Source organism: Lacerta agilis, chromosome 3, assembly GCF_009819535.1.
Source record: "Lacerta agilis isolate rLacAgi1 chromosome 3, rLacAgi1.pri, whole genome shotgun sequence".
In the NCBI taxonomy this organism is placed as follows: Eukaryota; Metazoa; Chordata; class Lepidosauria; order Squamata; family Lacertidae; genus Lacerta; species Lacerta agilis.
The window spans coordinates 53,527,844-53,554,678 of NC_046314.1; the positions used below are offsets into that span (position 1 = coordinate 53,527,844).

The window sequence follows — 26,835 nt, forward strand, 5'->3', positions numbered from 1 at the left end:
TCCTCCTTCTGTTGCTGTGCTGCATTGGGAATAACCGCTCTGCCATTGACTGGAGGTGGACTCGAGCCCTCGCGAGGGGAATAATACCTGGCCGAGCGCTGAGCCTCGGAGGCTTCTCGGCCGCCTGTCTGAGGGGGGACAAACAACAACAACAGCGAGAAGTGCCCGCGGGAGGAGAAGGGGCTTCCCGGCCGCCGAAGCCCGCAGGAATGAGCTGAGCCCACTTTCGCCCGCCTCTCTGCCCGAGTGGGCTGGATGGCTCGCGGGCTGAGCGCAGGCGGCTGGCAAACTTGCAGGGCCCGCCGAATGCCTTCGGGGAGCGCCGCTGCTCCCGCCGGCTTCCGGGACGCCGCCGCCGCCGCCGCCCCCCGCGCCGCTCTTGGCGGAGGCATCTTGGCACAAGGGGAGTGAAGGCTGCAAAGGCGGCTGTTGTCCGCGCAGGGGGTGCTGCTCACGCGGTCCTAATGCCTGTCACTTCTCGGGACGCGCTGGTGGCAGCGGCGGCGGCTGCAGGCGGGAGCCACCCGAGTGCTGCTCCGGCTTGCTTGGCTTCTTCCGGCATCTGATTGGATACGGCTGGGCTCTGCGTGGGACAGCGGAGCTGTGGCGAGGGGCCTCCGAGAGACAGAGAGAGAGAGAGGAAAAAAACATGGGTTATTGCAGCGGCAGGTGCACGCTGATCTTCATCTGTGGCATGCAACTGGTACGTGAGTCGCTGGTCTCCTTGGTTTTCTTTTTCTTTTTCTGTCTGAATCCTCTCTCCAATAAAACAAAAGTATAAACAAACCCCAAGGAGCAAGAGGCCAAAACCGATGGCTGTTTGTCGTTCGTGAGGGGAGAAGAGGTTAGAGAGGAATAGACTGTAGGAGTGAGCTCGGGGCATGCCTACTCAGAAGTAAGCATCCTTGTTTTCAATGGAGTTTGCTCCCTGGCATGTGCGTATAGGCATTGCGGCTTGTGTTGTAACAGGGACTCCCCTAAGTGACATTCACGTGGGCACGGGGTAAACTTGTTTGAGGCTGCAGTTCTGTGCTGGTTTATTTGAGAATGGGAGTGATTGGGACGTAGTTCTAAGTGAACATGCATAGGATGCAACTGCTAACCTTAAAAATTGACACACACACCCGCCCTTTCTACTTGAAGGCTCAAGAGATCTCAAAGAGGTTTGGGAACTTTGAAAGACTGAGCATGGTTGTTGTTGTTTTTTAAAAAAAGGAAGGCACTTCATAGGTAATTACAATGGATGGAGTGGCTGGTGAGAAGCATGTAGCTTTGCAGTGAGGGATGAAAAGTTAACTCATCTTAAGAAAGGTATGAGGTAGAGACTAGAGGTTTCCTTAATTAAATGGAATGAGCACTATTTTAGGCATGGTTATGAACTTGAGCCAAGATAATCAGATAAGAGACAAAAGATGTATGTGAATTCAGCAGGATGATTGTTTTGAAGTATGTGGCAAAAGCTTTCATTGTTTCCAAGCAGTGCTAAAATTATGTTGTTTCCAAACAAACAAAAAAGAGTAAAACTGTAAACTGCCCAACTCTAAGGTGGCCACATATTGAAGATGAGATGCTAACTAGAAAATCTGTTGCAGTGCCCATTTTTATGCATGGGCACTGCAACAGTTTGGTGAGAGCCAGTTTGGTGTAGTGGTTAGGAGCGGCAGACTCGTAATCTGGGGAACCGGGTTCGTGTCTGCACTCCTCCACATGCAGCTGCTGGGTGACCTTGGGCTAGTCACACTTCTCTGAAGTCTCTCAGCCCCACTCACCTCACAGAGTGTTTGTTGTGGGGGAGGAAGGGAAAGGAGAATGTTAGCCGCTTTGAGACTCCTTCGGGTAGTGAAAAGCGGGATATCAAATCCAAACTCTTCTTCTTCTTCTTCTTCTCTAACTTCACAGATGGAGTTTTTCTGAACACCCTGAATGGATGTTGGTGTTATGCAGTTTACTCATAACATAGCCTCAGAAGATGCCACATTTCTGAATGTACCTTGAATGAGTAGAACAGGTTTGGAATGGGGCCTTAAGGGTGCAATCCTATACACTCTTGACCTGGGAGCAAATCCCATTGAGCTCAGTGGGACTTACTTCTGAGTAGGCATTCACAGGACTGCAGTGTTAAAACAGTTAACCTTGAAAAGGGAGGAAACGGTACACCCTTCCAACTGGCACAGTACCACCAGTTTTCCCAAAAGACAGGTGCTTAAGAAGACTGCATGGGAAAATAAAACTAACATTCTGGGAACAAAATCGGTACATGGGAAAGATTCACTGACTGTCGCAGAGCCTACACATCTGCGATGTTTCAGTGAATCTATCATCTTTGTGTGTAGCAGGAAGCATTCTGCTTGTCTAAATCCCGTTCTTCACAGAAGTATCTGATCCTGTGTGTTTGAATTATTCTTGTGCAAGTTATTTGAAAGACCCCCCCAACCCTGTTAAATGTAAGTCTACAGTAAACAAAATTGTTGGAACACAAGCTGTTTAATGTTATCACTGGAGTTCCTCCCCCAAAGCTAAATGGAACAATAGTTTTATGCTTTCTATGCCAAAGGTCAGAATACAGAAACTGCCCAGCTGGATCAAACCAAAGATTCACCTGGTCCTGCATCCTGTTTCCAGCAATGGCTAGATAAATGCTTCTAGGGACTTCATATGCAGGGCATGATTAGGGCAACAGCTTTCTCCTCCTTGCTGTCCCCAGTGTCTGATATTGAAAGGTTTGTGCCCCTTGTTGACTTGACCCAATATAGCAACAACAATGTATTTAAAGGTAGCCACAAGAGTATTCAATGTATCCTAGAGGTTGATTATAAACATTGAATACTCTTGTGGCTACCTTTAAATACATCAACATTAGCTTGGGAGTGAGATGGCAAAAGGCAGATAGATACAGTATACATTTACCCTTTCTTGGGATCTATGAAGGAACATAGATTACAGGACTGAGTGTGTGAATAAAAAATACAACCATCCTAATACTGGAGCTTATGAAATATGCCTTACTGTTATTACTTTAGGTCTGCTGGGCCCTGGAATGAATCAAATGTAAATGTTACATGGCGCTCATCCATAGAGAGAGAAAAAAAAGATTTGGTATTTTAAATTATAGGGCACAATGAGCCTGTATGGTTAGACTGTTTATAATGCAGGATAAGTAAATATCTTACAGATATGTTCAAGTATTGAAGCAGATTTCATGAACATGGAACAATGATGGAGGGATGTTCCTTTCACACTAAATATTGCAATGTTGGATCTGATGGAGTTAGGAACTGCAACTGGCTTTCAGTGACCACCAAATTTTATTCCCCAATTCCTCTCATTATGTATTGGCTTTCAAATGCTCACTCATGAGTAGTCTCAGTACTATGATGGATTTCAGTGTGCAAGATGCCACATGCGAGTTCATATTGGGTTGAGGAAGCATGAATAAGGCAAATGCCATGCATACAGCTGTTCTCATATGAAAACCATGACTGGCTGCAGCTTCCTGTTGAATGTACACTTGGTGACAAGCCTGAGATTGATGCCATATAATCTGTGGAATAGCCCTTAACTGGCTTGGGTTTGGATAGCGGTAATCTTGTGAGCCTTATGGGTTACTTTGTCTAGTATGCTTATCAGGTACTGGACTTGCACAAGAAAAGCTTGATGAGAGGTGTTAATTTGTAAGAGACTTATTGTGTGGAGGTTGTATGTGGAGGTCTATGTCCAGGAGCAGAGATCTTGTCAAAATTATCTCTGTGTTCCTACCACTATTAATCATTGTTGTACATTCACTTCATACTCAGTTTGTTGGGAAAACAGGTTCATGCCAAAAACAAAACCAGGTTTAAATATAAAATTGAAGCAATAGTTTATTGTTGTTTTTAAAATACATTTTAAAGTTTGATTCACTGCAGCGATGCACATGGATGCTCAGAAGTATTACTCACTCAAGACAGTGTAGCAAACTTATGAGCAACTCTATTTAGTGGGTTTGAGAAACCTGTCACCTTCCAGATGTTGCTGGATTCCAACTCCCATCCTCCCTGACCATTGATCATGCTGGCTTCGGCTTATGGGATTCAAAATCCATAAATATATGAATAATCACAGGTTCCCCACCCTTATATAGGATTACAGTCAATATTTATTTATTTATGTTCAGTCTGGAGGCAATGTGTTAATTTACCCTTTCAAAATATGTAAATAATTACTGTGGAGATAAACATCTAATATAATGTATAAAGTGGGTTTTCTCTCTCTCTTTCCTTTTCATGGTAGGATGAGGAACAGTTTTATGCACTATATAATGCTTTAAAATTTGAAGAATAACCCACATGCTTGTCTTAGTTGCATTCTGTTCTTTCTTCCATTTTCTTGTTAACACATACCCACATGCCAACCAGCTTTCATGTGTGTCATGGAAAACCATTTCTGACAGCTCATTTTCTTCTGAAACCTATATGAGAAATAATAGGAAGGTAATAAGCTTAACCTGCTGATAGCTAATGCTATTAATTGAATCAGCACATTAAAATTTCCTCCTAATTTCACAAAGTTGTTAAAGTGAGAGGCTGTCTTGAAGAGAGGTGATATGTGGACCAGAGTGGAATATGAAAAGCTGTTGTTTATTTTTTCATTCAGAGCAACTTTAAATTGAATCCAGAAACAAACAAACAAAATGAGTAGTGAAGGCTGCTGATACAAAATTAGGATATAGGATATAGTCAGACCATTGAATGCATCTGTCATTGTGACCAGGCTCTTTTTATCCAGATATGGTTGCAGTTAGTGAACCAACCTAACCCGGTAAAAGACACACCTACCTACTGAGATTGCCTGTGCCTTCATAGATAGCACTAGATCCTATACTACCTCTAAACTGCACAATAGTGCATCCAAAACCAATTGCAAACCTCAATCTAGTTCAATTCACAGTATTTCTATCTTATTTTGATTAAGATTTCAGTTTGGCTGCCTATTCTGGAATAGAATAGAAACCAGCCAGGCACCTGGTTTCTGTTGCATCCCTGTATTTAGTACATCTGTGTACCATCTGCATACTGGAGATACCTCAGTCTAAACGTCTGGATAACCTCTTTGAGTGAAACTCTGTGACACCTCCAATGCTGGATGAGCCTGGGGGCAGAGCTGAATGTGGCAGCATTGCAGCTTCAATTGCAGGTGGCGCTTTCTCCTACCACTACCACTGGCTTCCCCATTCCTTTCCTTTTGTGGCAGGAGGAGGAGGAGGAGAAGGAGCCAGTCACTGAAGCTGTGTGATGCTCAGATCTGTGCTTGTGCCCTTACTATTTTTTAACATTGCTCCCACCCATATTGGGGGGACCCAAAAGGGTTGGGCTCCTAGGAGTTGGTGCCCCTGCTTGCATCCATCTCCTGATGAAGGTCATTCAAGAGGGTGACCCAACAATTTTATCCCCATAGTCAGGGTGAAGCAGACTGTATCAAAACAATCAGTGTCATCCAAAGCTACCTGGAATTGAAACATGATAATCTGCTCCCCTATTTTGCCCCAAAGTAATTCTGTGGCTGATAAAAGTTTAAGGGAAAGTAGAGGGATTTAGCTGGGCCATTTTATATTAATGAAGAAAATACAAGTAAAATATAAATGTAAAAGACATAATATGATAGTGTTTACTAATAAGACATTGTTGCTGACCAAATGTTATGTAGGTGGTGAGTGGTATTTTTAATCGTTATGCACACTGGAGGTTTTCTGCAGTTTACTTTGTGTATCCCTCTTTGAATGCAATTTTGTGAAAGCTCTTACGTAAGAGTACTCTTGGAAGTAACAGCCTTTAACAAAATGACTGTGATTACTATGAGTCAGGCATGTAAGTAGCTGTTTGCTCTGTCATCTTCGAAGAGGAAAACTTAGCTCTACATGACTAGGTTCGGAAATATTTTACAATTGTTGAAAATGTCTTACAGTTTTGGAGGGGAGGACCAAAATTATGTGGGCAAGTGGATCAGTAGAAACTTTGTGATATCATCACTTTCATGAGTCCATTGACAAAGTTAAAAGGCAGTTAAAAGATCCACACCTATAGTTGTATCTGTGAAACCCCTATTTTCTGGCAGGGTTATCATTTTATCAAGTAGTTTCTGTGCCTGTGCCACAGCAGCTTGTTATGTAGACATCAAATACAGTAATTGATTTTTGTTATTTATTCAATTTATACCCCACTCTTCCTTCTGAAGGACCTTAAGGCAGCAAACACAGCATTGATTATATATTTTTAATAAAATTCTAAAAACAGTCAAAAACATTCCAAAATAGTTAAACATTCTCTCAGCCAGTGATCTCACGTTTGCCAGAAACAGTGTCCTTTAGCCATAAAAAGCTCGAGTGGATGCCAGTGTAGTGCCGTGCTTGAAGTGTTGGAGTAGGACTTGGGGAACTGCCACTGAAAATACCATATTATGGGTCAACACCAATTGGGCAACCCTCAGGCACCACCAGCAAGGACTCACCTGCTTATTGTAGAGTCTGAAATGGTGATACTGTTTCTCTACATACTCTGGAAATCTTCCACTGTTGATTTCTCCAACCGCTGTGCTGTTAAAGGCACAACAACAGGGCTGGCCAGTTTCTTTTTTTCTTCTCTTGATCTATTGGCAGAAATAAAAAAGGGTGTGGTTCTATGAGGTAGAGCACATGCTTTGCATGCAGAAGATCCTGGGTTCAGTCCCTGGTTCCAGGCAAGGCTGGGACACATCCCATCTGAAACCCTGTCTGTCGGTGTAGACCAGGAAAGAGGAAACTGAAGAGATGGGCTCTTCAGCTATCATTGGACTCCAGTTCCCATCATCCCTGGCCATTGGCCAGGTTGGCTAGGGCTGATGGGAAATCCTGCAACATCTGGTGGGCAAAATATTGCCCATCGCTCATGTAGGCAATACTGAGCTATGAGAGCCATGCAACTGACAATATGAGGCAGCTTCCTGTGTTCCTGTGGCAGCACTGTTTACTAGAATTCATTTTGAGGCCCACATATAGCATTACGTAAATCTGTCTCTGGCTAATAGCACTTTGGTTTATTTGGGTGCCTGACTATTCCCACACCAAGCATGTCTCCTCCAGACCATTGGAAACTACCATATAGGTAATTTACCTCATACAAAATGTTCTAGGAAACATTTTCCCCCTCCCCCCTTTTTATCTTTTTCATGGTAACCACAAGATTTTATTTTCAATGTATTTTTTTTAAAGATAAAATTAGTTATAGTGTATAACCTTTTTTTAAAAAAATAATAATAATGCAAATGTAACTCACACTTTCCCGGTCTTTCTTTATGGTGACATCTAATTTGAACATTCACTGAAAAACATTTCGTATCTGGAAAATGCTTTCATCTGAAAATATTTTAAGGCACATTTCTCTACCTTAGTAACTTAAAAGTTACTTTTAAAACTTTATTTAATTGTCATTGCCTTACACAAGTTCTTATGCTTGGCTTGCCACAGCTTTCATCTCGGAAACAGGTTTTACAATGGAGCCAAGTTTCCTTTTTCATTCCCATGATTCCTTGGGGAAGTCATGACAACTAACTTGCTTTAAATTCCTAATGTCCTAAAGAATTTGAAAACCAATGATTGTTGAAGTTTTCTTGGGTTAAGCAGCAGAGCTGAGGCTCGTAAAACCAAAATTGGACATACTTGGTTACTGGTAATTTGTGTGGTGAAAACAGTAATCAATTTTGTTTCATATGGAGTTTCTAAAGTACTTCATACATCAATACAAGTACAGTTACCTATCTCATGATTAATTGGAATAATTCTACATTGAACTAAAGCCATCATGTATATGAGCACAGTACTAGCAGTAGATGTATAATTTGTGGTTGCTAAGGTATTATAAACTTGCATATAAAGGACGGCATATATATAATATTATGTTTGTGCAATCTAGCAATATCATCAGAGGCATCTAATCTTCAGAAGAGACAGTACTATTATTCATGTCTTACAGCATTTTTAATTGTCTGTATTGCATAAATGGTAAAACAACGACACATTTAACCACATAGAACAGAACTCAATTCTCTATACAACAAGTATGTCTTAGATACCATTTGTGCAAGGGTTATGACATAACCCATTTTTGGCTTAAAGGGCACAGAATCTCATTGTTCATTTAATGTATCACAAAGCATAGCACTCAGAGATTCATTGTTTCTTTCATATGAGACATCTATGAAATTGTCACAGTTCGCATGAGAAACTTTGAAACTGCCCATGCCTCAATGATAGATTCAACCAGCTTCATACTATATCATATATTCATGTAGAGTGGCACAGTTTGGTAAGATGAGTGGGGCTGTTCAAGAAAAGGCTATGTCTCATAGTCAAATAGTTTATCAGCTACTCTTGAGAGTTGGAATTGTCTATGTCACAGGTGATGTTGCTTCTGGAGCAATATCTGACACTTTTTGCACTTTTCCCAGATTGGGAAAGATTGAGGGCACAAGGAGAAGGGGACGACAGAGGACGAGATGGTTGGACAGTGTTCTCAAAGCTACCAACATCAGTCTAACCAAACTGTGGGAGGTAGTGGAAGACAGGAGTACCTGGTGTGCTCTGGTTCATGGTGTCACGAAGAGTCGGACATGACTAAACAATTAAACAACAACAACAACTTCCCATATAATGTCTGCATGTTCTACAAGATTAAAACAAACCTGACTGTCTCCACATCTTTATAGATTTGCCATGAAATATTATCATTATTCTTTATTAACATATTTGTAAGCTGCCTTCAATAAGAAGTTTCAAATGAGTGAACATTTGACAACAAAGTACAAAAATAATGCACCAGCAATATAACTTTATTTATTTATTTATTTATACCCCATCCATCTGGCTGGGTTTCTCCAGCTACTCTGGGTGGCTTCCAACAGAATGTTAAAATACAATAATCTATTAAACATTAAAAGCTTCCCTAAACAGGGCTGATTTCAGATGTCTTCTAAAAGTCTGGTAGTTGTTTTTCTCTTTGACATCTGGTGGGAGGCACGGGCAGTCTCAATGTTTCTCATGCGAACTGTGACAATTTCATAAATGTCTCAAGAAACAATGAATCTCTGAGTGCTATGCTTTGTGAGACATTAAATAAAACGAAGCATAAGAATGATCAATTATTGGAATACATAGTCACAAAGCAACAAACAACTGTGTGCTCATCTTATTAACTCCCATATACTGAATGAAGCGGACAGATTTTACAGTAGGTGAGCAGAAGATGCCAATGAGAACTCCAGTAGGAGGGAATTCCACAACTGGGGAGTCATGACTAAGAAAGCACCTGTCTATGGCCAACTACTGCAGTGTTTGAAGGGAGGGTCACTCTGTCTTCATGTGACTGAGATGGGAACTGGCAGCCTATGAGCCAACACCAGCCATACTTACCATTGAAATGGACAATGTAGCCCTATGCATCTTTACACAGGTCCCACTCTGTTCAATGACATTTACTCTGTGGTAGTCAAGGGTTGCAGCCTTAATCTTAATTGAGAAATTCAATTTTAAGGCTCATCTGTGTGCTCTTCCTTGTATTATGAAGCAGTGCTGGAAACTATTGGGGAAAGGACATTTTAGTTTACTTGCTTTTGATATCTCTTGGGTAAGAGGGCAAATCATGCATGTCAAGTTGTCTGAAATGCAAAAGAGAAAATTCAAAGAATTAATATCTGGTAATGAAGTAAATCCTTGGAGGGAGAGGAATAAAATTAAGACAGTGTTCTGTTCCCTTCTTGAAATTAAATGCAATGCATTGATAATTATTTACTTCATGAGACTTGGAGGTTGTGCATAGTTACAAATAAAGAAAGTTTATAAGCTATTCAGGTATTACAGTAGTTCTTTTTTGTATATAGATAGAATGCAAGTCTAACAGTGCAATATTTGCAGTTCAAGGGAACTTCATCCCAGATAAGTGTGCATGGGATTATAGTCTAAGTGACATTTTTTGTGTTTTGGTTTTTCCAATATACCCTGCCTATTTAATATGGAGGCTTTCACCTTGTGTTCAAAGATTCATACATTTGTCTAGTACAGCCTACCGGCACCTGGTGCCCTCCAGGTGCTTTGGATGCAAGTCATACAAACCTTGACCACTGACTAGGGATGATGGGTTTTAGACTCAAACACTATCTGGAAGGTTCCACATTGGGGAGGGTTGTGCTACCTTGTAATAATTTCACTGAATTCTATAGAATATTGTTGCAGTGATACTTTTAAAAGACATCTGAAGGCAGCCCAGTTTAGGGAAGTTTTTAATGTTTAATGCTGTATTGTGTTTTTAATATTTGATTAGGAGCTGCCCAGAGTGGCTGGGGAAACCCAGCCAGATGGGCGGGGTATAAATAAAATAATAATAATAATAAGACCCATTATTACTTTACCAAGCAGTGCTTCTGTACAGTCAGCCCTCATTCATTTCAATAGGCTATTATATGTAACAACAACATATTATTGAGTGTTTCCATTAGGTTTCATAAAGCTCGTTTCAGATTTTGGACCTGCAGTCAAAGTAACCTAGTTGATGGAACTGACAAGGCCAGAAAATGCAGACCAGCAGAATGGTTTTATGGATCTGTAGTCCATGACTGGGCTGCTCATAAGGCTGCATAGTTTTTGGAATTTTATAACTATTTTTTTGCTGAAATATTTAGGCCAAGATCCAAGAACCATGCCAGCTGTTTCTATGTGCCCAATCCTATATGTGTCAGGGCTGGTTCAGCTGCAGGTCAGCATGGAGATTCAGAGACAAACAGTAAAGTTGATTCAAGAAATAAAATTCAAGAAAACTGAAATACAAACACAAAAACCTATGGTGAGACTGGCCCCGGTAAAGCAGTTGCCAGAATGACAATCTGGGCATCCCACTTCCCCCTAAGTCTCCTCTCTGTCTGTCTGTTTTCCCCAGAGTCTTAAACTCCATCAGGCAGCGCCCCCCTGTGCTTTTTGTGCTTGTTGCTCCACTACATGCAAAACTCTTCTAGCTCTTGGAGACAAGGGGGAAGGAGAACTGAATACAGTAAGACTAGCAGTTTCCTGTGAATCTGTTGCAGCCTCAGCTCCCCGCCCCCATCAGCTGCATGTTGTATGTCTGTAGTGTTTTCTGCCTCATCTTCCTCTCTGTCACTATTTCCTGTTGCATGTTGAGCACCCAACCATTCTGCCTCTGACCCGTCTTCATTGTCCCACCACCAGTGGTGTGGAGTGAATTTTTTTATAGGGGAATAGTTTGGGTCAGAGGTGCCAGCTTGTGAGGGGGGGGGAATGTCATGCATGTGACATTGTGACATCCTGATGTCATGCACATGACCATCGTGCCTCCCTCCCTAAGCTAGTCAGAAGTTTCCCGGGCTTTGTGAAGGAGGTGCCTGGGCTCTGACAGGATGCTGGAGCCCTCCTGCCTCCTTCTAAAAGCTGGGTGGGCTTTGGGAAGATGGCAGGGTGGATCTTGGACCCATCAGAGCCTCACACTTCCCTCCCTAATCAGGGCAGAAGTTTCCTGGGCTTTGGAGAGGAGGCACCAGGGGAACATTTAGGGGACTAGCCTAGTCCTCTTAGTCCAATGACCTCATGCCACTGCCCACTACTACTTCCCTACCTCTGAGCCTTAACCTTCTGATGCTTCCCTATGGGTTCTCCAGCTTAAGCCTCGCACCACTCCTTATCTTCCAGCCAGTCCCTGACATATCAGTGTTTAGTAAAATAAGCAAGCCTTTTTGTATTTAGCTAGGTTATCAGTGATAGAATATTAATCACTTTTTCTCATGTTCGTCTGGCTTACTGTTCAATGTATATTAAATCTAACAAATAATAAAACAGATTATTGTACTAAACGCCATAGCTTTATTAGGGAGGGGGGGGGGATTTAATTGGCACTAGCATAAACAGCCAGCCATTTAACTTTGTCTGCGTTTAACTCCAAGTAAACATAGATTGGGCAGCTCTTAGTATTAGTTTGCTGGTTCTCAATTTGGATGAAGTAAAGGTATTCTATAATTGGTTTTGAGCACTCTCTATTCACAATCATACACACACACACACACACACACACACACATACACACCGGGTATATATATTCTATAGAAATACTGGAACAAATTATATATTCTTTGACATTTTGCTGGTGGAAATGATGCTGGGAGAATGAAATTGCCTGTCTTTGTACTTGCTAAAAAGTAAACATGCATAGTGAATAGTTCTATTTCCACATGTATCCCACTTATGCATTTTTAATAATTTCTTGATTTCAGTTCATCCATAACTTATGAGAAATGTTTATCGGTTTACAACTCTGTGAAGGTCCCAGGTAAAATGTGCACACATTTTCTGTATCTCTCAAGTGTCCTTTCTTTTAAAAGCATATTTACCATTACCACACAATCCCTGTCTTGCATATAAATTGTGGCATAATGCAAATAATTGGGGAGCGGACCATAGCCCAGTGATAAAGAACACAGTCTGCATTGCAGAAGATCCATGTTCATTCACTGGGGTCTCTGAGGTGGAAAAAAAGGAGGAGATATGTATTTTTGTTCTGAACAGTCCCTCCCTATCAGTGGAAGGTGGTCTGCTAGGGCTATTGGGGCACAGCGCTTCCAAGGAGAATTTCAAACAATAAAAAATGCCCCCATACCCCCCTCAAAGCTGAACACCAATTCCTGTCCCACACACATTCTATATTTCTATTTGAACTTGAAGAAGCTCTGCAAACATTTCTATCAATCAGTAGCACTCAGCCAAACCTAATCCAAAAGTATAACTCTGGCAAAGAGATCCTTCCCATGTGCTCTAAGCAGGAAAACAACAACAGCAAGATGTGATTGAACTGCCCATCAAGGTTGCCCCACCATAAAGTCTTCCATTCCATCTCTGCTTATGAAGGCTAACCAGTACCCACAGTATTGGTCTACTAGGGCTGCCTTGAAGGGCAGTCTGAGATTGTAACTAGCCAGGAGAAGAGTGTGGTTGTTAGTTTGACAAGCTTACTTTTCTATTTTAAAAAAATACTATTTGTTAAAACCGAATGATGGTGGACAGAGGTGTGTATCATTCTGTTATATCTATTTTTTTTTACTTAATTAATAATTGCATTTATTATTGTAAATGGGGAGGACTGTGAAGAGAAATTGTGGGTGGCTTCTGTGTATGTTGCAAGTTTCTACACTTTCAGAATGGTAGGGTTCTTTATACACGGGGCCTCTTTTAAAGGACTCACCCTGTACTTGAGAGAAGTACAGTGGTACCTCTGGTTAAGAACTTAATTACCGGTAGTTCTGGAGGTCCGTTCTTAAGTTGAAACTGTTCTTAACCTGAGGTACCACTTTAGCTAATGGGGCCTCCCGCTGCTGCTGCGCCGCCGCCACATGATTTCTGTTCTCATCCTGAGGTAAAGTTCTTAACCCAAGGTACTACTTCCGGGTTAGCAGATTCTGTAACCTGAAGCATTTGTAACCCGAAGCGTTTGTAACCCGAGGTACCACTGTATAGAGATTTTTCCTTCATACAGAGTTTTCTTTAGGTTTAAAAATGCTGTGTATGCTTGTTTGGCTTCTATGATAACAGGGTACTGGGCAATATGGATCTTTAGCCTGATCCAGCAGGATCTCTGTTATGCAGAGGAGACCCATTGTAGAATCACTTAATGAAATACAGACAGAGGTTCCTCACTAATGAGGTAGATGTGCTCTGTGCATGCTCATGCCACTTTTTTCTGAGGTTCATAGTTCCTCATTGGAAGTCTGTAATAGGCAGTAGTTCTTCGCAATTAGGACTTGATGGTACCAATAGTTAAACCTCTGAGGTTGTATCACACTTTGACTGGATAGAATATTGCCTACACTTTTTCCTTCTCAGTAAACCAATTGTCAAGAGCCTCCTTGTCTTCATACTTAAAAGAAAGAAGCACAACAGAGGATCTTCAGATGACCCCTCTCTGTTGCTGGCTCATTCTGTGGTGTTGGGAACATTATCATGGTATTTTTTCAATCAAAGGGGTAGCCAACTAGACATGGCTGAAATTGAGCAATAGTCAATCAACACTTTAGAGGTTATCTCAGGTTGTATATATGTGTAAATAAACCATATATCACAAAGACACCACAGGCTCCGTTTTGCCTCATTTTCCAAAAGGCAACATGTACTGTGGGTGAGCACATTTGGAACTTCCTAGAATTTTGCACTGCTCAGAGATGGAGCTGGCGTGCAACAGTATTGTTTGATAAACCTTCATGGATTACCAAGAATGATGCATCTGGTGGACTTTAACCCCCCAAACCAGTGTGGTGTAGTGGTTAAGAGCGGTAGACTCGTTATCTGGGGAACCGGGTTCGCGTCTCCGCTCCTCCACATGCAGCTGCTGGGTGACCTTGGGCTAGTCACACTTCTCTGAAGTCTCTCAGCCCCACTCACCTCACAGAGTGTTTGTTGTGGGGGAGGAAGGGAAAGGAGAATGTTAGCCGCTTTGAGACTCCTTCGGGTAGTGAAAAGCGGGATATCAAATCCAAACTCTTCTTCTTCTTCTTCTTCTTCTTCTTCTTCTTCTTCTTCTTCTCATGCCATTATGTGTTTGTTAGTGTTTAATGTACTAGTACTGTTCTTTTTGTTACAGGTATTTGCTAAACTTGCACTATGGTCTATTTTAGAGGGTTGTTGTGGAGATAAAAATACTATAAAACACACTAGCAAACATAAGATGCTGTTACAAAAAGTATGGTTCAGAGGACGGTTCATTGAGAACAAAGTTTGTAGAGCCTATATGTAGTAAAAAAAATAAAATGGATTGCACCTTGCTGGCGCACTCTACCCCGGAAAGTTTGTCCTAGCAAACAAACATTCCCTTTATGCCAGGGACTTGTGCATAAAGTTCAAAATTTGTGGGCCTGAATATTCTGATTGTGTCCCAGATTCTTTTTTCTTTTATTTTTTAGGTAAGGCTCTTTCCCCCCATGATTCCAAACTTTCCCCTCTCCCCCAAAAAATCAAAATCAGGGGCAGGCAGCCTAGAGGGAGGTGTTTTTGTTTGTTTGTTTGTTTATTCCTTATAAAGATTTCATTCATTTTGAAAGCACTTGGAAAATGTTAAATATTATCATTACTTATTGTTACCCAAGTGTGGTATATAAAATAGTTTACTATAAAACTTCATTATAGGAAGTAGCTTTGTTATAAAACTCTTCCTTGGGGGCATTCCCTTATTTCTTGCAGTAGACAATAAGCTTTTGTTTATGCACTAGTTCTCGCTCTGTGTAGCACTGCATCTGTCACTCTTCTATGGAGAATCGCTAAAGCACAAAAATGTGTTAATGCACTAGCATGTGGTATATCTTATTAAACTATTTACTGTCTTTCAGGGATCTGTCAGTTTTTTCTGGCATGACCCCCCCCCCAATGCTCTCTATTTATTATACATATTATGGTTTTATTTACTGTTAGTGGATTTCTATATTCTTTCTGTTTTATGTTTTGGTTTGTTTTAACTTACTTACTTTCTTTACATTTAGTTGTCATTGCTTTCACTTTATGCAATATTTGGATGACAAATTCCAGCATTATTATTTTTTAGAATACTGCATCGTAACATTGTATAAACTACAGTCACCGTCACCAAAATTAAATGTGGATGTACTTAAGAGTCTATCAATAGGCAGGAACTAAAGCCAACACACTGAGCACAATATTATTCTAGGACAGTCTTAAGGGGGGAAATTGCATTGAAATTTGGCATTGCATACTTCCTATTTGCAGAGTAGATATAGCCAGAGTGACCCCATGATTCTCTCCCACCCACCGCAGTCGCTCCACTAGGGCTAATGCTGAGATAATGTAGTAAAAAGTTTATGCTCAGCCAGCAGTGAAATCAGAAGCACAACAATATCTGCAGAAACAAGTGCCAACTGAGCAGCGCAGATACATTCTCACAGATTGTCTTGGTAACCCAGCTGCCACCACAAAAATGAGTCCATTCACTGACAACATCCTACGTTAGCCATGCAGGGAAGGTACCAATCAACACATGATGATGGCTCTCTGACCTCATCCAGTATGCACATAGCTTCCACAAACAATGTGTAATCAGGCAGCTAGAAAGAATCCATGAAGCCTGCTGCTGTTTGGAGATACAAGATTGAATCACACAGTAGTCCAAACATAAGCAGCTTGCAGAGAGTCATCCTTTTGCTAGAAAAAAAAAACACCCAGGGCCACAGGTCACCCAGTGAAGTAAGGCATGCCGTTCCAGTTGCAACATCCAGCCAGCTCCAGTAAGTGTGAGACATACAGTAAATGGAGTGTTTCCCCAGGAGAATTGTTGCAGCATTGCTAAGCAGTCACAGATGAACACCTAGCAGAACATTGCATGCAACTCAGTTGTATTTTCTGCCTATGTGAAGGGAGCTAGTTCTGTTTTTCAGCAGAGAGCTGTGCATCAACTAAGAGCTGAAACTACACCACTAGACTCACAGCAACAAACATGGAAGGCTACTTGATGACTCAGAGCATTGCAGTAGAAACTGGGAGCTGTGGGTTGAGTACCACCACAGGAAGACGTTCCAGTAATTGTTAACAAGGCAAAGCTTACTTCTGGGTGTTCTGCTAACTCCCTTTTCCATTCCTGAATCACTGTTGCTGGTAGAAATTGCAACCAAACACTCCACTGTACAGAACAACTCCTTTATCACAGGAAAGAACAGAAGACAGAACCTTTAGGCTTCCTTTGTAGAATGAAGTACCGGTATGTGTATCAGAATCTCCCTTGAAATATTGCCACTAAATTATATAATGCCTTCCAAAACATGATTATATTATTCATAGCACCTATGTAATTTCAGAAATTCACAAAACAGTCAGTTTGGTCAAACTACCATAGTTCTGTAGGACAGTGTCACTCCTATAATGGAGTGATCAATATTTCAATGAAGCTTCTAGCATCCTTGCTTCCCGCTATAATCAACCATGTATGTGGGGTTAGGTTAATTGCATTTTTAATAGGCATGGCATTGACTATATTCCCTACTCCCTGCCCTGGTAAGGTACTACTGTAAGTGTGAGATGTTAGTTTATTCACGGGAGCAGATTACTCTACATTCATGGAGAAACCTTGAAGTAAATTGTGGCAGGGGCATGTTTTTCGTCTTGAATTTGCAGCTGGCAACAATGGTGGATTCTTTACTGATTTCAGTAGGTTTTTAGGGGCAAAATTTGGGGTTTGTGTGTTGTGCCATTGCAGCAATGATGGCAGCAGTTATTTAAGTGGTCCTGAATAGTGACTACGCTTTTTCCAGAATAGATCCTGTAATGTGATGTCATGATATAGGGAAATGTTAAAATAAGTTTTACTCAGAGAAGAGCCAATGAAATGAATGACATAACTTATGTTCATTAACTTCAGTGGGTCTACTCTAAATAAAATTACATTGAATACCACCATAGTGTTTGCTAGAAGGAAATATGGGTTCTTAAAAATATTATTATTAATTTTATTTATAGGTACCTACTGATACTACAAAAATAGTCTGAAGATGGCTTACAATATACATTACAACACAAAATATACAGAAAGTTAAAAAAATAGCAAAGCACTATAAGTAGTTGGAGATTAATTATAAAATAATAATGAACTAAACCCCACTTCTCTCCATCACCAAGAAGGTAGACAGTTAAAACACGCACTGAGATAATAGAGAGGTTAACAGTAAAATGCCTGCTAGAAGAGAAAGGTCTTTGCTTGGCACAGAAAGTATGTTAATGTAGGTACCAGGTGAACATCTTGGGGAAAGCATTCTACAAATGGGTAACTACCACTGAAAAGGCCAGAACTGTCCCCTATTAATGGTCTGGTTTCTGAGTTCAACACCAGCTGTACTCTCCAAAGGCAGCCCCTCATGCACATTGCAATAATCTAATTGGGGGTAGGGATGGTTGAGTCTGTCACTTTCTGTTTCCCTTGATTTCTCAATTTTCCATTCTTCAGTTTAGCTGACTAATAGCCATTGATACCTTTGCCCTTCATGTATTTGTATAACTCCCCTTTAAAGTCATCTAAGTTTCCATAGTTTAACTACAAGCTCACACTGGAGACAAGTTGCTTAGATTGAGGAGAAAGCTCTGAGGCAAAGATTCAGGTGGGAATGATTGATAATGACAGGCCCAAGGGGTCAGCTTATAATACCCTGGTAGGCTGGTATTTCAGTTTAGATGGTGCCCATGGGCTTCAGACCTCAATCTTGCTGTGAGACCAGAATGCCTGTGGTATACTGCAGGATGCTTATTTCAAGCCCTTTCCCACCCCTGGAGCCTTACAATTCAGCAGTGAGACAACATTAAAACTAAAGAATAAATAATTTTTTTATGTTAAGAATGCATCCTCTTTGATTCCTGGAATATTTTTGTTGATCAAGATAAAGCATGGTTCACAAACATCTTTGAAAGGTCAAGAAGTAAAGATGATTTATTTCATTCAATTGAAATTCAACAAGTCTCGTGTGTAGGAAGAAAGAAATCTAAAACGTTAGATGCATTCATATTTTTCAGATTGAGGACAAATAGTTGAAAAATGGTTGAGCCACTGCTGCTTTGCAATGAAATAGCAAATGTCCAGAGCTGCATAAATATTTCTCAGTTGTAATATATTTTGCTATAATGAAGTGTTATAGTTCCTTCCCCCCCTCTTTTTTTGTCTTTGACCATCTTCCTTCCCTGCCCTTCCCTTGTTGATTACTCACCCACTCATAAGCAAAACGAATACACTACATGTAATGGCACCTTCAAAAGAGCAAAATCTGCTTCTGCTCTAGGTGGATGGTAACAGAAAAGGTGGGGGTGAGTGGGTGTTACAGATTTAGGGTAAAACCTAGAAATTAATACAACCTAGGATTGCGAGTATTTGGGGTGGGAAGGGAGAAATATAAGCTGCAGGGGAAGGGCCATTAAGGGAACAATAAAGGGCTATTGAGGATCATTGCCAATGCAAGAGAACTCCCCCAACCCCACTCAGCAGAGAGAGGGGCAGGCACCTGGCTTTTCTAACAGGTGGGAAGTGGGCATTTCATGTGTATTTTCCACATTTCAACATGTCTTTTTTGGGGGAAGGGGAAATTAGTTTGGAGTGGATATAACCTTTCATGAGGGGCCTTAATTGGAGGTGTCCAAGTTTTTTTTAAAAAAGTTTTTTTCTTACTGAAAAATATATATATTATTTTTTGGCCACTTGGCTACTCAGTGTTTTCTACTTAAAAGCAAAATTCCTCCTAGATGACACTGCCATTGCCATTACGCTTGAAGTGTGATGTGGTTGCATGAATATTATAGGTACTTAAGCAAATTTTAGTAGTCCCTTAGTAGTGCTGTTAGTAGTCCCATCAGTTTCTCCCCTGCATATTGGCATAGTTTTGTGGACCTTACTTTTTCCCATTTGGCTATAGATCTTAATGGTACATGTGGGCTTTCTCCCACCTCTTTGCTTGTTCAGGATGAATATGAACTAACAGCAAATTATTAAAAAGGGCAAACAGGTTCATAGTAGATGGTGTTAGCCTGTAAGCCAGCCTTTCCGAATCTGGTGTCCTCCAGATATTTTGAACATGGACTCCCATCAGTCCCAACAAACATGGTTAGGGATGGTGTGAGTTGTAGCCCACAACATCTCAAGGGCACCAGATTGGGGAAGGTTGCTGTAAGCTTTGCTCAGTTCTTACCGTGCCTGAATTATTTAGCACAATCAAGTTCCAACCAAAGGGTGTATAAACGAACCTGTTATATGTAAATATATCTCTAATTCTATAAAATGAACTGTCAGTAATTAATGATGGGATGCTAAATTTATACTCTGGTAGCCCACTGGCCTACGTAGTTGTAAACAGATGACTTTCCCCAGTGCAGTCATGAATTGTTATGGCTTAAATATACAATAAAAAATATTAGTAATGATTTCACAGCAAAATCTTTAATTGACTCATAACTGGTTGACTTTACTTGTGTGGATTTATGGGCAAGGTTCAATAAAGTTTTATTGCTGGTTTTATATTTAATGCATAAATCAACAATACAAAGGCAACATTTTTCCACCTGCATTTTTTCTGCTTGACTGAATACAGATGTCAATTTCTACCTAATCAGTAGTGCTCAGTATTGGATAGAAATCAGAAAACTGAATGTTGGTAGACTACTGTGAGCGTAACTATTCTATATTAACAGGAGCTGATAATTATGTAACTTTTGCAATAAAATATTCAAATCATGCTGAAACTAGGGATTAAGGTTAGACCGTGTTACTTGGTTGCTTTGTGATGAGATTAGAAAACGGGGAAAGAGGTCAGCCTAAATACTTGAACTAATGACTGTATTAGATGTTCTGTTAGTAGGGGAAAAAACACAAGATAGAAAGCAGAAATTAATAGGAAAAAACAGCATAATCAGAAGAATTTGTTTGTTTTATCAAACTATTTAGTAGACAGACATAGCTCAGAGATATTGCAAGTTCGGATTCAGGCCACTGCAATAAAGCAAGTCACACAATTTTTTTTTGTTTCCCAGTGCATAAGTTTCCCGGTGCCAAGTTATGCTTTATATGCTGTCTGTTAAACCCATCCTACCTGGCTGAAGGGGCTGCTGGAGAAAAACCTGGCTCCAACCCTAGCCAGCTCCATTCCCATGGCCAGAAGAGGGGTGACAGTGGTGGCTGGGGGTCAGGCTGCCTGTACCTGCCCCAATGTCCTCATAAGGAACAATATCTGTGAAGTGCAATAAAGTGAAGCACAATGAAATGAAGTGTTTAAGTTTTGGACAGCCTCCAGATAAGTGCAGATTGATTCCTGCTATTTTTATATCCTTTATAAATTGTGCGATACAATTTGAGAAAAACTCATTTAAGAAATGTTGAAATTAGTATACTAATAACATGTAAGTTTGCAATAATCATATTTTTTTCTTGTGTGTGGAATTTCATCATGTACCATCAGCATGCTAATTCCTTAGTAGTAGTCATAAGCTCTTTTATACCAAAAACGGAGGTGTGCCAGTAAAGCATTATACATCATGGCTCATGACTGAAGCCCATGAAGTGGAGGACTGGATGTGTCATCATATAAAATCTCACCAGGAAGAGAAACCCTGAACAAAAACTCATATCACTGAATTTCTAGTTATAAACATTCTGACAAGATCTTTGTGTATCATAGAATGTTTGCCAATTAAATATATTTTCCCCTAATGAGATTTTAAACACAACCAACCATAGAAAGAGAACTTCCAGAGAAGTATTCTACCATATCCCATGTAAGCAGCTCATGCACCCAAGTCGAGTGAAGCTGTGCAGGTTCTGGACCAGTAGCTGGCTCCTATAACAGGTGGCCAGTGGAATGAAGATGAAAAATTGAAACTGAATCACCATAAGATAGAGATGTCATGATCTGGTGGCTCCCAGAAAAGGGATTAAGGTGAATGGTCTATTCTTGAAAGAGCAGTTGTGTACTGTGGGTATGTACACCTAATTTCCACCCTGTCACTGAAGACACAGCAATGGAGTACCTTTCTCCAGTTCCTGGACAGAGACAGCCTGGCCACAGTAATCCATGATCAGATAATTTCCTATTTGGATTAATCTATGTAGGGTTGCTCTTGAAGATGTCTTGTAAGCTATTTCTAGTGCAAAAGGTGGTAGCTTGACTTCTGAGCAGAGTTGCTAATCATAATACCCCTGGTCTCAGAGATGTGAGTTTTCAAAAAAATCTTGGATTGGTGGGTTGTTGTTGTTGTTGTTTTCAAATTGGGATAATTTGCATAGTGTAATTTGCAGGGGGTGGGGGGCTTCCATCAGAAAAGGATTCTGCTTGCACTGGAAAATTTTCTGATGCCCTAGAAAATGGTCTAGTTTAGGATACCTGTTTTATTTGTATTTCGCAAGCAAAGCTAAAAACTTTGAAGCTGCCAAGCTTGCCTACTACCGTATTTATTTACAATTAGTATCCATTCATTGTTACTAACGGACTGCTAAAATATTTCCCCCCACAGAATAAAAAACCCCAGAAAATTCCTCCCTTAAAGCTTTGGTAACCAAAATTTGTTCCTGCCATTATTCTCCCCTCTACTCCATCTGGGTCATTTGAATCAGGGTAACCAATGGCACATTTAAGGAGCGAAGAATTGCACGTTTCATGTCTTATGGTGAGGAGAATGTGCAGTGACTGATAATGCACATGCCAAAGAAGAGAACATTGCATTCTTTGAGGGTGGGGGTTGTTCATGGAAACTTTTTGCAGTCTAAGCACTCTTATTATTTTAAATTATTATATAGGAAAGCAATGGAGCACACTACTTTGCCTTTTCTTGAGACTAATAAGTGTGAAAGTAATTTCAGAAACTCAGCCTGGTCATTTAAAGTTCTCAGCTGGTTCAAGCCCCTAGTGTATTCACTGAAATGAAACAGTCTAACATAGCCAGAGGGAACCAATATTTGCCAGCCTGTCTCACCTATCACATTTTAATCTTTGATTAATTGAACCTCACATGATAGTGTGATTCTAATAGCTATATTGGAGTTTTTATCCTCTTAAGTTCTAAAAGATCTACACGACGTATTTAGTACATACTTTCCCCTTAAAAATGGGTTTAGTATTGGAGGTTAATTTAGTAAGTTATTTTGCCCTTCTTAATAAATGGTGTCTTGATATTCAACATATTTGCATGCCTGCAAGGAAAGAGAGCCCTTACATCAATAGCCAACCCTTGCATTCCAAAAAGGTATCTTTATTATGCTGCTGATCATCTAAAACTAGAGGCTATATACTAAGATAAAGTTTATGAGAGCTATGCAGCATAGGATGTTTGTCAGATGCAGATGGTCCCACTCTTCCAGGTTTAAAATAAACTGGTAGGAATGTTCATCTTCTCCATAGCAGTGGAATCAGAACGCTGTTTCTGTAATTTATTTATTTATTTTGAAATTCATAAAATTGAAATCTACATAGTACAGCTGTGACATGCAGTTTAAGAGCCCTGGGCAATCTTTATCAGACTGGTTGGAATAAGTTGGGCCCTGTTTTCCATGGGAAACTGAAATGTAAAAAAGAAAGCCTTAACAAAGCTGTAAGGATACAAATCTGAAAGAATGGGTGCTTAAGTACTTGCATTCCACTTTGAACATATGGAATCTCCTCTGTGGCCCCAATGCAAAAACAAAACAAAAATTCCCCCACCAGACAAACAACAAAGGGTGGAAAAGAATGATGATTGGCTAACAGAAAGAGCTGAGATATAGTCTGACCCCTTTGCAAACTATGTTAGAGTGGATTACTGTAATTAGAATTGTCCCGAATTCAGATGACAGCAAGGTACTGCCAGGTCATTGGCAAAGGATGGGGTCCCTCTCTGGTTCAGAGTTTTTGGAGGGATTAAATTTCCACCTGGTGCTATAACCCTGCTTTGGCCCTGAGATAGACTGAGCAGTACTGACTCACATTGACATCACTTTAACAGTTATGGTTTCCCTTAAATAATCCCGGGAACTACAGTTTGTTAAGGGTTCTGGGAATTGTAGCTCTGTGAGGGGTAAACCGCAGTTCCCAGGATGGGGGCATAGTCATCTTCCCAACACTGGTGTGGCTGTAACTTAGCTAATGAGGCTTTAATGCAGGGCAGGTGAGGTCACAGCCACATGGTTGGATGATATGAAGGTTTATTGAGTTGCTGATTCCCCATTTGATTGCACATACAATTTATTATATCTATCTGTCTAATGAATAAACAATGTTTTCCCCGGTGTTGTATGAAGCCTATATACCAGCAATCTTCAAAACTGACAAAGATTATATTTTGTGACAATTACAAATTAATATTGGCTGATAAATCAAGATTCTAAAATGTTCACTGCCACTTTAGCGGAGCAATTCAAAGAGTAATGAAGACTATAATTCATAACAATCAATCTGGATTCATTAGAGGATGACAGGGATCTGATAACATCTGTCGGTTGATTGATCTGATTGCTATCACTAAACACAAGTGAGACCCAACTGCTGTTTTATAGTTGGATGTGTATAAAGCATTTAGACGCATGCCAATCTGAATTCAGATTGGAATTAATATTTTTTGTTTGCTCTTCTAAAATATGTCACTTTTCTGAATTTTAACTGGATTGAAATTATTTATAATTTGCTAAAGAATTATCAAATTGATTATATTATGTGGCTTTTCTACTTAAATGTAGTACAAGGCATGTGTTCCTCCTCTCCCCTATCTTGTAACCAACATTTTTGCCTGGTCAGTTGAACAAACAGGTAGCATACATGACATAAAATATAAAGATGCAGGACACAGCATCCTATTATATACTATTTTGTTTTCATTTTGAAATGAAATTAGGCATAATTTAGCTATGCCTAAATTAACAATATTTATAGAAAGTTTTGGCATCATTTGAGTAAAGCCACATATTGAGAGGAAAAGGAGTTGTTACGTCCTTTAGCCAAACAGTATATATAAAGCCTGTTTTTTAAACTGGGTAGCCTGCATAAAGCTTGGTGATCTGTTTCAGGTTCCAACCTGAAGAGATAATACTTTCAAAAGGTGATAACTCTTCCTCTATTATTCCATAAAATCAAATACAGAATTATGGGACATTTATGTAGACATGGAGAAATGACAATTGCTATGCGTCAGACTTTGGTGAAGATTAACACAATTAACATGAGAAATGCCTCTCATCCTTATCCCAGTTGCTTATTTTAATACAGCTAATATATTGGTATGTCATTTCTTTTGAATAAGCCATATTTCTTGTCCTGGGGAACATAGGATGCTACCTTATACCAAGCTAGACCATCTGGCTCTGTATTGTCTACACTGACTGGCAATGGGCCTTTGGGGTTTTGGACAGGGATCAGTGCCAGCCATTCCAGAAAATATTGGAGGCTGAACCTGAAGATTCATTGCATGCAAAGTGGAAACTGTCTACAGATGGACAGCTCAGTCTATTTTTGGTCCATGTCAATTTCACACGTGTTCATTCATAAATCCATTCCATCCTATTTCTACAATAATCTTTGGTTTTACTTTTTACATTCATATTTAAATATGTATTTTGTGATTAAATGTATTTTATCATAAAAAATATGCACTTAAATGCAAATATTTGCTCTATGTGTTTTTATTCTTTTTTGAGGCCAGGACTATCACAGAGAAGTGCAAAATCCAAGGATGTTCTCGTCCATATATTAGGCTGAATTAGGTCATTTCACTTAAAAAATGCAGACCAAGTAAAGTTCTATTGCATCTCAAGCTCTTCCACTGAGCTACAGGTATGGTCAGAACACACAAGCATTAGGGCACAAGCATTAGATTAAGTAGCATCCAAGTCATTTCCACAATTGCTGATGCTAGCCTATGGTGTGTAGGACTGACACTTAAAATCTCATCTCTAACTCTGAGAATCTAATTTAATAGACCAGTCCTGACCTATTGATATGTGGCAAAATATTAGACCACTTGAGAACTTACTATCTTCAGTGAACTAATTGGACCTGGATTTTTTTTGGATTTCACTTACAAGTGTGTGAGCTTACTGGGACACCCCAACAGCAGTATATCCCACTTAAACAACCCCCTTACATTTGGACCTCATGGCCTTTCTCTTGTTTCCTGCACTTAAGGCATCGTTCCCAAGTCTACAATATATATTAATGAGAATTAATGGCATGTTCTAAATTTGACAGAAATAAATGCTGAGCACACTGGGAAGAAGAATTGAGGTCATACATATAAAAAATGGAAAATAATATTGTTAGCCATCAAACAATTTAGCCTTGATGTTAGATGAAGACTGATCCAGCAGAAATGAATTTGGAGAGGCTATTGGACTTCAGACTACATCAAAGGGGTATGCATAGAACAGCTCCTTGTGAAGCTTTGAGGAAGGCATTTAACCCATATGATCTTGTTCTGACAAATAACACAGCCCCTATGGATGGAAACACAGGTCCTATGTAGGAGCCTGAACATAATTTTGGAAAATTCACTAACCTTCAAACAGCTGTGCCTGAAACTTTGACTTCTACCTGCTTCCTGAACATTAAATGGGGAAAATTTCACTTTCTTAGGGTGTGCTTTGATGGCTACAAGAGACTTCCACTACAGTCTTGGAGGCTTTAAAATTTAACATAGGAAATAGCCTCTTGCTTGATAGAACATAGAGCCGATCTAGTTCAGCGTCCTGTTCTCACAGTGGCCAAACAGATGCCATTGAGAAACTCACAAGTGGGAACTGATTACAAGAGCACACTCCCCTCCTGTGATCTCCAGCAACTAGTATTCAGAAGCATTACTGCCTTCAATCTTCTCTTAAATTCTATTGCTGGATTAAAGAAGTGCCTGCCCTTGATTATACTTGATTAAGACAAGTATAATCACAGAATGAAACTGGACACTTACCTTTCTATCTGGATATAATAATTAAGACATTAACTTATTAGAAGCACTGAATGATACATGAATATACTTGAGTAGTCAAAGGATGCTGGGAGATGATCAGGTAGGCCAAAGCTCAGAATGAGCTCAGGCTTGCAAGAGAGGTTAAAAATAATGATAAAGGTTTATTCAGCTGTGTTTGAAACAAGATGAAGAACAAGCAAATAATAGGTCTTCTGCCTGAAGAAGACAGAGAAAAGGCAGAACTGCTCAACACATACTTTACCTTTGTCTTCACCCAAAAGGAAAGCAATTCCCAACTTGGTGATAACAGAATGATGCAAGGAGGGAGCTGCAGCACAAAATAGGAAAAGAGATGGTAAGGGAACACCTAGCTACTAGATGAATTCAAA

The 26,835-nt window shown here is 40.1% G+C and overlaps 1 protein-coding gene across 4 annotated transcripts in view; it reads left to right on the forward strand.

The window, feature by feature from the left end:
• Window positions 1-217: 217 nt before the first annotated feature.
• The window catches only part of NKAIN2 (sodium/potassium transporting ATPase interacting 2), a 458,908-nt gene continuing 432,290 nt past the window's right edge, over window positions 218-26,835 (forward strand). For 2 of the 4 annotated variants that reach the window (XM_033143723.1, XM_033143724.1), the window contains exon 1: window positions 218-703. In XM_033143723.1, the coding sequence (XP_032999614.1) occupies window positions 650-703 (54 nt within the window). In that variant the 5' untranslated portion in view covers window positions 218-649. The remainder of the gene's footprint in view (window positions 704-26,835) is intronic. The other 2 variants (XM_033143720.1, XM_033143721.1) reach the window with 2 other exon arrangements.